This window comes from Psammomys obesus, unplaced genomic scaffold (genome assembly GCF_907164565.1).
Source record: "Psammomys obesus unplaced genomic scaffold, mPsaObe1.curated_primary_1811, whole genome shotgun sequence".
Classification (NCBI taxonomy): Eukaryota; Metazoa; Chordata; class Mammalia; order Rodentia; family Muridae; genus Psammomys; species Psammomys obesus.
This window is the reverse complement of record NW_026593286.1, coordinates 31,073,958-31,086,393: the sequence shown is the minus strand read 5'-3', so window position 1 is coordinate 31,086,393 and position 12,436 is coordinate 31,073,958. Positions and strand designations below refer to the sequence as shown.

Genomic DNA, 12,436 nt, shown 5'->3' with positions numbered 1-12,436 from the left:
GGCTGCTCTGGCAAGAGATCACATCCAAAGACCTTCTAGGTCTGTGTGATCTGGCTAGAATAGGAGATAGAGGCAAGCAGATCTGAGTTCAAGGCCAGCCTGGTATAGAGCAAGTTTCTGGGAAGGAAAAGCTTAGGTCTAGGCCTGGTGGTACACGCCTTTAATCCCAAAGAATGGAGGTAAAGTTAGTTTGCAGAAGGAAGTAACCCTGTTTGGAAGTGATGTTTAATTGAGTGGCAGAAAAAAATGACAAATCAGAGGAAGATTTGACAGAATAGGATACACCTAACTCAAGAGAAGAGAGAGGAAAAGGAAGCTACTTAAGGAGCAACACAGAATGAGAGGGCAAGGAGGCATGTTTACTGGAGAGTTTTACAGAGAGAGATTGAAGAGAGAACACACTAGACACAGATGAAGACAGAATGAGAAAGAGCCGGAAGTGTAGAGCAGATTGCTGGAGATAGTTTGAGGCCAAGCATAGTAATTCAGAGGCCGAGAGAAATCAGATTGATTAAGTCAGCTGGGAGAGGAGTTTGAGCCAGACAGCTGAGTTGAACCAGCCAGCCCAGAGCTCAGTAAGAACAAGAAAGAGTGTGCCTATTCAGCAGTAAGTCTCAAAGGCTGAAAACATTCTAGGCCTAGGTTATATTGTATGGAGGCTAGAATCTTCCAGCACTAGCCCTAGGCTTGCAGATGGAGGCAGTAAACCTCTGAAATAACAGTTGAGGCAGGAGAATAAAAGTTAATTTTTACACCCCCCCTAGAGAGTCTTGCCAGCTGGGTGATCAACAAAGCCAACTAGGCATTGAGATACATGAGCCTACAGGACACATTCTTTATCCCAACTAGCACAGTCTCAAAAATAGGTTGTAGTTGAAGTTGTAATAAATTGGGATCAGATGGTTTTCTTAAACTATATGACTATATTACATTGGAAGTTACTATAAAATGATTAAGACTAGGCAGTTTGAAGCAATTCTGTTTGTTTGATGGCTATACCCTTGCCTCAAGAATGAATGTTAGGGCTTCTCTATCAATACAGCCAACAAGACCTGCCAAGGTGGAAAATGAAGGTGAGAGAAATTAAGAGTGGGCAGTGTAGGAGAGCGAGGACAGGGCTGAAAGCAGTTGTCTTAGTGTAAGTTGGAGTTCATCCCACTCAATGCCTTAGCAACTCCCAAGCTGGGAAGTTCTGCTGGAGAAAAATGCTGAAGGCAGATGGGGTTTGTCATGAAATGTTGCCTGTCAGAACCGCCACTGTAAATTAGAATATGTGTGTACATATGTTGTTTACAAGGTAATATGTATACATATGTACACTTAAAGAATTGGCTCATGAAATTATGGAGGCTTACAAGCCTCAAGGTCTGCCGTATGAGCTGACAGTGAGGTTCTGGACCAAAAGCTGTCAGGCTTAAGATCTAGGGCAAGACAATGTTGAGTTTGAGTCCAGTGGCTCTGAAAAGCTGACTCCCTGCTTAATGTCAGGAAGAGGGTATTACCAGGGGAATGTTAGCATTTTTGCTGTATGGAAAACTTCAGAGATATCCATGGTGAAATGTTTTAGGAATACTGTTTGCAAGTGGCAATGTCAAAAACTGTTAGTGGGACACAGGAATTTGAGATTTCCTTCTTAGGAAATACATCTTTGCTAAGGCCAGACCATGGTTTCCTCTTTACCACTGATCCTCTCAAGTCATTTCTTCACTCTCCTCTGCCTCACTGGAACCACATTATTTCTTATGCATACCTTGTTCCTCTGGCATCCAGGGCAGAAACAGCTAGAATCTCTGGTTGTTTTATTTTGAGTGGTGTGGGAGGCAGTTCTCACAGCTGACCGGATACTCCTGGCAGCAGCTGTTTCTTGGCTTTCTGGAGGCTGATATCAGCACTTCCATTCTGAATAGTGGGAGCACTTTTTGTTTTAGCTTTGGGCTTTTTTCACTGTTTCATTGGATTCTTAGCCTGTATCCATCACTCAGTAAAATAAACCCCTGCATTCTTTCTTCCTGAAAGATCATTAGATAACATTGAAATGAACACAAGATGTGTAGACTTTGGATCTAGAAATTTAACTAGAGCTAAGTAAAGCGTCGTTGCTAAGAACAGTCCACTGCAGATGGAGACCTGGGAAGCTGGGGCAGGAATAACCAAATACCCCAAATGCTGGAGAAGCTAAAGATTAGCTTATCCCAAAAGAGGAAAGCTGGGGTAAAAAATTTTACTAATGAATGCCAAGTGAATATACTTTTTTTTTTTTTTTTTTTTTTTTTAGTCTGTTCTGGAAGTTTATAAAAAAAAAACACGTTTACATAGAATGTGTTATTTTTCATTTTAATCATAACAAAATGGTCTAACAAGATGAAATTTAGTTGCTGACTTCTATCACACACAAGGATAGATCTCCCAAACCATTTTGTTAGTGGAGAAATTATATTCTGACTGGTGGCCTCACAAATCATTCTTCAGTGTTTAGCATCTGGATAATATCACAAATGAACGAACTTTTTTCAATATCCTCTTTTAATTTTCTTTTGAACCGAGTTTTATGTAGCTCATGCTCTGGGGTGGTGTGTAACTGAACTAAGCCCGCTGAAACCATCCGAAGACTTGCGATTTTCCCGGCCACAGTCTCTCGTCGCTTGTTAGGCTCTGGAGCAGTGTACGGTCGGTCGCAGTGTTTTGCCTGATTATGGGGGTCATCTGGACTCTTGCCTAAAAGTCGTGCTTTTGATTTTGAGGTTTTAGGACATTTAACTGAGGGTATGTGTAAGTCTTCGCATTTATCCAAACAATCCTAAATATTGAAACAAAACATCAAATAGGAAGGTTAGGTGTCTTAAAAACACATTGCAACATTATAAGAACTAATGTTGGTAGTATCAACAGTTAAGAAATGAGTGCGCTAATATTTTGTAGGCAGTCCCCAGTCCATGCTGCATACCCTGTGTTTCCCATAGGACACTCCTTTAGAAATCTTTTCTTTTCTTTTCAACTAAACAAAAACAAAAAACCTACCTTTTTAGAGGACTTGCTGCTTCAAAAGGGTGAAAGATGTGAAACTGAAACCCAGACACACTTACAGAGCTGTCCTCTGGGGTCAGACTAAGAAAGCTGGCCAGCCTAGTCTATAGTTCTCCTATTCAAAAATATCTTTCCTATGACCTCAAATATAAATAATCAACTTTGATATTTTACTTTTCTATCATCTAAGCCCTTGCTGATCAGTCTCACCCAGCTAATCTAACAACCATCTTTGTTAGTGTATATGCATAGACACAGCATAACATTCAAGAACATGAGTGTAATGTGTACGTGGGATTGGATCTCACTACATAGTCCGAGGGGGCCCCTTACTCTCAAACCTTCCAGCCTTAGTCTTCGGATTGCTAGAGTTCTAAGTGTATATCACCACACCCAGCTTGATTATTATAATTTTTACATTAAAAACAACTTGCCAAGTGTAGTCCCCTCACTCAGAGGTTGGAGGAAGGAGAATTACCATGAGTTCAAGAACACCAAAATAACAAGAGAGAAAAATTAACAGTTTTTTTTGTTTACAGAATTTATGGCTATATTTTAAAATAAGAATATGAAGATCTATATGTACCCCTCAAAGGGTATGGAGCTATTAGCCATACGGTTGTATAAGCTAGTTTATTCACAACTATTTGGGGTGGGGTTTATGACAGCCACCCACAGGGAGGGCTGCTTTGATGAGAGATGAGGTAGGAGCTAACTAATTGAATTGTGGGGTCACGATGGTTAGACAGGACTAGTAAGAATTTGGCCAACCAGAGAGATTTCCACAAAAACGTTTACTCTGGGAGCCTAAAAACCAGTCCTACATACGTGAGTGTTTGCCTGGTTGGAGATGACAGGAAGACACTCTTCCTCTTTTACCTTTTTTTGTGGACTGGATCTTACACTCTGGCCCACACTTAGCCTGGATCCCACTGGCTCGGAGCTCAGTGTGTAACCTAGGCTGGGCTAAAACTTGAGATGGTGTGGTCTGTGGAGTTCATGGTGCATGCTACCATGCCCAGAGATTCTTTTTCCTCTGATGGAGGTGGAACAAGCCCAGTATCATGAGGGTTTCTGCTGCATTAATAATTACTAACAACTTTAACTTCACAGCTGATAGCCAGGGTGTCAGTGGAAGGACGTGAGAGCTACACACCACTGATTCAAAAGAAGTATCTCCTATTCTGAGATTTTATAAAAGGTTTGCTGCTTCAAAAGGAGTAGGAAAATATGAAGCTGAAAGCCAAACAAATTTAAGGAGCAGACCTCTAGGGTCGGGTCCCAACAACACAACTTTTCTCTATTCTGATTGATTCATGTTAGAAATGATTAGATTTCAGAAAATAAAAGGACATCTTTGTGATCATTTGACAAAAGCTTCGATGCCATTCAATTCTCTGTTATCGGTCAGAGAAAAGGGGTTAGGGATGCTTAGTCCTCACATAGGAAAATAACCATCACCTATCCTCCTGGGCATGCTAGTAAGCACTTGGAGTCCCAGGCCTGGGTGGGCAGGTAAGAGGATCCCTGCAGCTTCCTAGTCAGCCAGCCAACCAATTCTAGTTCTCCAGCTCCAGACCAACGAGAGACCCTGGTTCAAAACAAAGCAAAAATGCGGATAGCAGGGAGGAGTGACATTCAGGGCTCCCTGGCTTCCACCGTATGTGCACATGTACCTGCATACATAAGTACATTCACACACACATACATGCACGCACAAAGGGTTATGAGAGCATACATGCTTTCACATGAACACAGTTTCTTCATTTGGAAAATAATGTCTAAAAGGTAGTTCTTCAGAAACAAACTAAATCTGTTTTCCTCTTAATATATGCATGCTTGTGTACACACACACACACACACACACACACACTTTCTAGCTCAATACTAACTATTTAGATGGTAAAATCTAAAGTTAAGAATATAAATTCTCCTACTACTACACAACTGTTAGGATACTTCTATTACATGTCATAGAGAACGGTTTGTCCTGCCACTATTAAGTTAATAGTTTACTGTATGAAACAGTCTCAAAGTACCTATTCTGAAATTAGAGTTATTTTTCCATTTAAAGGCAGTTTCATGCACATCAAGTTATTGATTTAAGATCAATTCTAGATCCTAATAGTTTTCCAAATTATGAATCGTGCCCATTGTACAAATTAATGGAGAAGAGCCACGATCCAAAAAGAGCCAAAAGGAAATGCCTTCTGTTTCTAGATTTTCTTGCTTTAGAATGTACACATAAGACTTAATAACCAGCTTAACATCCTGACCATGGAACAGGGAGGGTTAGATGGGGTAAGGGGGTTAGAGATAGGGAGAGGAGGGATCTGAGAAGATCCTTAGAGACCTTTCTGTTACTTTAGAAGTGTGTGTGTCTGTGTCTGTGTCTGTGTGTGTCTGTGTGTGTCTGTGTGTGTCTGTGTGTGTGTGTGTGTGTGGTGTAATGGATTTACCCTATGGTGGGACCTATAGTGGGATAACAGTGTCCCAACTAGATGCCATAGGTTAACAAAAGCCTACTGCCAGAATGAGTTACTACTTTTGGAGTGATTTACCAGTGTAATACAGGACTTTCTCAGACCCGACAGACGTTTAAATACTAACAATGAGACTTGTAATAGAGTTTAAAGTTTAGGTCTTTTGCTGGGATAGTTTCCCATCTACTGTCTAAACTAACATTACGAGTCACCACGTGGCTAGCCATATTACACTCCGTTCTGTGTCCATTACCTTCTGGGTCCTCCTCTGTCTTCAGCATCCCTGTCTCTGCCCGGAAGTTCCGCTCTGCCCTCCTACTTTCTGCCCTAGATACTGGCCTCAGCTCTTTATTACAACCAATCTGCAGCAAGACAACACCTGACACATATCTTAGATTGCCTCTAGGCATATACTTGAAGGTCAGAGGGTGTCTGACTTTCAAGTATCTGAGCAGGTGTTGAAGGACAAGTATTAACAAATATAAAGCCGGGGATGGGCAGTAGAAATGACAATACCAAAATCCTGTCAGCACCTAGCTCTCTGACCAGTATAGAATTAACAATTGAAAATACAGACACACACCTTCACACAACGTGAAGAAAAATCACACATTAGAGATTATTGCCAACACTATTGATTACCCTCCAGAATTTGATGATAAGACCATATTGCTAAAGATAGCACATACATGAGTCACAGAACAGGGAGGTAACAAGCTGGTACTGACCTGGAAGCTCCGTCCCTATTATCTAGGTTTCCTAGTGCTGGAAGATACTATAAATGGTACTGGAAGAAAAAAACTAATCATCAGTCTTGAACAGCTGTGAACTTCAGAAGCTAAAAGCATCTAGCCTAGCAAAGCATGCTCACTGGTGTAAGGTAGCAGCATGAGCATTATGGGAGTAGCCAACCACTTTATGTTTAGATTTAAATCTCCCTCAGCAGATAAAACCTATACTTGGCACCCTGGTCAGGCTAAGAACCTATTATTAGACAGTTATTGTTGTAGCCATGGATTAGTTCTCATCAGAGAAGATTCTGTTCAGTGTAGGTGGTGATTAACACCGAGAGCCACAACTGGCCAAAGTGCAAAGAAGAAACTGTGGAATGATCAGCCCTGAATGAAACTTCTGTACTACATCCTGTCTTCTCCAGGTTCAGAAGAGGGGGGGAGAAAGACCGAGAGCCAGAGGCGATGAATGAATACAGAGACAACATGCCCTCAAGACACAAAGGACAGGTGCACATATGAAAGCACAGTGGTTGGGACAGCTTGTGTGAGGTCAAAGCAGACAAAATTCCCAGCCTTGAGAGGGGAGGGGGGGGAAGTCCCGCCCACAGAGAAGGAGATCCTGGCAGCTGATAGCCGCAAGGGCCGGGAGAGTTAGTTCCCTCTAAGAATGTAGCCCCTAGCAAGCCGACCACACTCCACACCCACACTGGACACATCCGAGGTGTATGGGCAGTACAAATTGGACTTGGTGGGTGGGGGAGAAAAGGACATAGCTTGGGTAGGTAAGGAAGAAAGCTGGATCTGGGAGGAGGTAGGAAAGGAAGTGAATGTGATCCAAACACTATGAGAGTTTCAAAGTGCTTATTTAAAAACCTGGAGTTTAATATTTAAGATCTCAAAAGTGTGATAAAGCAAAAGGGTAAAAGACCAAACAAGTAGACATTAAATTTAGATTTTTCAATGCATAATCCAATAGCATATAATGTGAATATATAGATATAGATAGATATTCACATATAAGTACATATACACATATATGTATTTATACATATGTATATATACACACACATATATCTATATCTATATACTGACAGAATAAGTAAATGTTTCATGTTTATTTACTGAGATAATCCAGATTTCTAAAACAAAACCAAACAAAAAAAAGCCCTGTATACAACTCTATCTCTGACAGAAGAAAATCTCATTTCCATTTCCATGGTATATGGCCACCACTCATGGCTGTGCAGACTATACTGCACAGAATCCTAGGCTACTTTCAGTCAGGGTAGTCAGCCAGCCAGGCTGCCAAAGACAAGGGATGTGTGCCTAGGCTTCAGATCTGTCAGCCTAGAGGGCTTTCCTAGAGAAAAGAACATCCTTTTCTAAGTTATGTCCCAACAAGGTATCCTTTTCCTACTTCATAAAAGTCAGTCTGGTTTTGTAATTGCATTTTGAATCAGTTGAGGAGATGCTTGAATTTCATTAGTGTTAAATGGAAATGTGTATACCCTGGGACTATTAAAGTCACACACACACACACACACACACACACACACACACACACACACCACCTACATTCAGAAGGCATACATATTCTAAAGCAAATTATTTACAAAACTGCCAGCTACAGAAGAAAATACTTAGGAAAAAGCATTATTACATGTACAGTTCTCCTGGCAGTCCATTGGAGTAAAGTCCTTGGCACAGACTTCCGCAGATGAGGTCTTGCAGTGGGTAGTGTGGCTGGTAGGATCCTAACTATCTTGTGAAATGACTTTTTTGGTTTGGTGGCATGGTCTCTTTCTTTTCTTTTGGATTTCATGTTTTCTCTTTTCAACACTTCCGGGAAGAAGAATGGCCTTGAGTTTCTCTCATTTTCTTTATATTTAAATGACTGTGAGTCAGAGATCTTGGCACATTTTTCATTGCAGTCTTCGTATGGGTTTCTATAAAGAGTTTCCATTTCATTTTTGAACTGTGCAAATGTAACCAAGTGTTTTTTATTGTTATTATTGTTTCCTTTCAGTTTCTGACAATACTGGTCCAATTTTGATTGTTCCCCACACTCTGTGTTGACATGGGTGAAGGTGTTAGTGTGCCAGGTAGGAAAAGAGAGCCTGCTTCCATATTCGTTTTCTCTTGGTGCTTTGCAGGTAGGGAGTTTTAGATGAGGTGAAAATCCTGTATCAAGTTTTTCCTGAACAATAAAGTTATAAGTGTTATTGTTCTCCTTTTTGTCAAGTGGCTTCACTTTTAGTGTCTTTTCAAAGCCAAGTTTTGATTGAATTGTTTTTGATCTGCCATCCCAATTGTATGGATCTTGAATATCTGTTTTGTAAACAGAATTTTCTGCTTGAGGATTTGTGAAACCGTGTTCTTTCTTGTGTTTCTTAAGTGATGTGTCTGCAGGTCTTTCTGGTGACTTATTTAACGGATTGGCCTGGATATTTTTGTTGGGAGAAAGTTGTACTTTTACAAAATTTACTGTTTTACCTTCCCTGTTACCAATAGTTTTCGGTTCCCAAATTGCTGGTGGATTTTCTTTTAAATTGTGTGAAAAACAACTTCCTTTTTCTCTCTTTCTAGTCAGTTCCATTTCTCCACATTTATCTTCAAGAAATGTTTGTAAAGTGGTATTTTGACCAATTTTTGAATATTTCTTTTGCTCTTCTGAATCCTCCCTTATAATGTAATTTTCATCTCTACAAGGTAAATTTGTTTTTATGTACTTTAATGGGGTGGAGGAGGAAGGCAGGGAGTTAATTTGCTGGTTGAGCCCCTTTTGTTGGCTTTCTGTCATTACTCCTGATTTATGAAGTTTTTCTAGAAAGAGGCCCTGGAGGTATTTGCTCAAATCAGATTTTAGACTTAATAATTCACTATCTGATAAGGTTTTAAGATAATTTTGTAGAGAATTGCTTAACGGGCAATTAATGTCTATTTTAAGCCTTGAACAAAAACTCTCACCTGCAATCTCTTGCCCTAGCTGGTGAAAAGGCCTTGAGGAGCCCTCACTTCTTGGAGAGGCCACGCCGGGACAGAGAGCCATGGCATCGCCTTCATTAAATAACTTGCTCACTGTGAGATTCTTCAGGAAATAATTTTGAAGACTATCATTTAGAAAAGATTTAAGCTTTATTTCTAAATGTTTGTCTACCAAATGATGGTTAAAATTATTTACAAAAGACATGATTTCTTCTATGGTTTCTGAGTATGTCTCCTGAAAGGGACCTTGCTCTTTTAATTCTGTTTTCTCTTTCAATTTTGTTTTCTCATTCATCTGACAGAGATTCTGGCAGATCTTTGGTAAGTCCTCCCTGGTGATGTGGCCTGATTCTGAAAGTTTTTCTAAGAGGTAATGCTGAATGTGTTTACTTAACTCAGACTTGAGGTTTTTAACTTCTGACTCCGAGAGCTTCTCTAGAAACAAACACAGCTTTGGGTTCAAAATGGGGTCCCTCTCTGCTTTATTAAAAGTCTCTTGAACTTTTCCTAAGTGTTCTGTACCACTTGGTAAAGAATGTTGAGTTGATCTTTCTAACTCTTTTTCTAGTTGTTGTCTTCCATCAGACTGATTATATTTGAGGCAAACTTTGAAAATATTTTTTAGGATGGATTTTAACATTACTGTGTTTGTGTCTTTACTATTCCCCAGTGAGTTACTTAAATTTTCTAAAGCAGACATTAGCTCAGTCTCCTCTGCATCAAGCCTCTGGTGGTCAGTTGGTGCGGGGGAGCCTGCCTTTCCCTCTGGGGGTGGACACTTTGACTCTTGCACAGAGATACTTTGGCGGTCTTCTGTGTATTCCACTCCAATCACAGAACCGTCTACGGGGGTGGGGCACGGCGTGTTCTGTCTGGAAAGAACTGTTGTTGGACATTTGACCTCAGAGTGCTGCTCCCTGGGATTCTGCGGCTCTTCTGGAGGAGAGGCTGTCTGCGTGTCCAACAGAGGTTTCTGCTGTGCCTTCCCCAGCTTTGTCACATTGATCATCCCAGACTCTAGGAGAGTGTTTACAGGAAACAACTGTATTATCTGGCTTATGACAGAGCTGTACTGTGACAAATGGATGTCATTGACTTTTTCTTCACAGTTAACAATCTGTGAATATATCCTGCTCTCCCAAGGTGTGAGCGCCTGACCCTGTAAGGCCATCTGCGCCTCGCTCAGGGTCTTCGGTCCCATCCCCAGCTGGGAGAATATGGGCGCGGTGAATATTTGCTTGATGAAATAGTCATATGTTAAACTCTGTTTGGAGCCAGATACTTCACCTACTAAATGTTTTGTCTTGAAACTACTCTTTCTGTGCTTTGGAAAATTTGTTTCAGCAGTCTCTAAGAGTTTTTCAGAAACACAATCTTCTGTGTCTGAAGGTTTTCCTGGTTCACCTTCTGGAAGTAAATCTTGAGGAACACTTTTAATTACAGGACTTAAAAGAGTCTGTGAATTTAGAATGTCTTTTGATGAAAGGCAACTGTGTATATCTTGGACTTTTTCAAATTCTCTGTTGTCTGTACCATTTGACAGGCTTGTGTGCACATTTGGAGTTGGGGAGCAGCTTGCCTGTATCACCCTGGCATCTGTGCAGACTTCTGATTTAGAAAATAACTCATCTGAAAGGTCTTGCAGATTTTTGCTTAAAATTGATTTGAGTACTATTGACTGTTTAAAATTTTCCATATCAGAGGTAAAACTTATTGAGGTTGAGGAATGACACATGCTTACATTTCTAGTCACTGCTGATTCTCTTTGGAAGTTTGGTAAAGGTACGTTTGATAGTTGCTCATCTCTGTCTGTATATGGGCTCTGTCTACCTGAACAGTCTACTGTGAGGAAGTGAGAATCCAGTACTATCTTCTTATTAGTAACTGAAGCTTTTGTTGTGTTGGTAGTAGGCTGTAAACAGTCATTAGAATTACCACTTGGATATTTATTCTTACTATCTAAAGACTTTGTTGCAATGATACCAGGCTCATGTGACAACTTATTAGGATCTGAAGACTTTGTTGCATTGATACAAGACTCATGTGACAAGTTATTAGGATCTGAAGACCTTGTTGAAGTGGTACTAGAATCATGTGACAACTTATTAGGACTTGAAGACCCTGTTGAAATTGTACTAGAATCATATGACAACTTAGTAGGACTTGGAGACCTTGTTGAAATGGTACTAGGCTTAGGTGAAAACTTATTAGGACTTGGACACCTTGTTGAAATGGTACTAGGCTTATGTGAAAACTTATTAGGACTTGGAGACCTTGTTGAAATGGTACTAGGCTTATGTGAAAACTTATTAGGATCTGAAGACTTGGTTGGACTGATACTAGAATCACGGGAGAACTTACTAGTATCTGGAGGTTTGTTTCCACTCATAATGGAATTATGGCACAGCCTCTTAGGACCTGAAAGCTGTGTTGCATTGCTGCTAGGATCTTGGAACAACTTGCTGATATCAGCGTCACTGAACAGCCCCCAATCTGATGTACTGCAATTAAAGTTTCTGTATAACTTAGTATCTGAAGGCTTTATCGTACTGGTGCTAGAGTCACAGCACAGCCTCTTATCTGAAGGCTTTGTTGTAGTAAAATGAGACTCAGTTGGCAGTTTATTATCAGTCTCTGAAATCTTTGTTATGGTGATAACAGGATTATCACTTTGAAATATATTCTTTGCATTTGAAGTGTTAGCTATGCCGACAGTAGAATCATGTGACAACTTTTTCTTCCTGTCTGAAATCATTTCTGTGGTGGAAGCAGGGACAGAAAGTAAGCTATTTGTCTTGTTTACCATCTGGATTGTGACATGGCTGGGATCGTCAGCCAAGTTTGTGTTACATGTTGAAGATCTTAAGTGCTCTGGGTAAGGCGGGTCTTGATCTTCATGCTCTAAAACCTCTGTGTCAAAAATGCTCGGATATCTGTATATGTCTTGGTCTTTCTTCTTTTTGAATGACATTTTGTTGTTTATGTTCCTTAGAAAAGGATCAAGACCTCTCTTGCTGAGTTTCTGGAATTGCAGTATAAAAAAAGAAAAGAAATTCTTTAGCATTTATTTAAAATTATGACTTTTCTAGTCAGTTTTTGTAGAGCATGTTAACTGACTCATCCTCCCACCTTTTTTATAGTGGGAGAAAAATCAACTTTATTTTAATATACTTGAAGTTTGAATGAAAGTAAATTTTTAGTGAAAAAATC

At 40.2% G+C, this 12,436-nt stretch overlaps 1 protein-coding gene across 1 annotated transcript; it reads right to left on the bottom strand.

The window, feature by feature from the left end:
• Nucleotides 1–2,458: 2,458 nt before the first annotated feature.
• On the bottom strand, nucleotides 2,459–12,197 carry LOC129683818 (cation channel sperm-associated targeting subunit tau-like). The gene is made up of 2 exons (XM_055616800.1): nucleotides 7,902–12,197; nucleotides 2,459–2,797 (listed from the first exon to the last, which is right to left on the bottom strand). Exons 1-2 carry the CDS (start codon nucleotides 12,195–12,197, stop codon nucleotides 2,459–2,461), a joined length of 4,635 nt encoding a protein of 1,544 aa, XP_055472775.1.
• Between the last annotated feature and the right edge of the window lie 239 nt (nucleotides 12,198–12,436).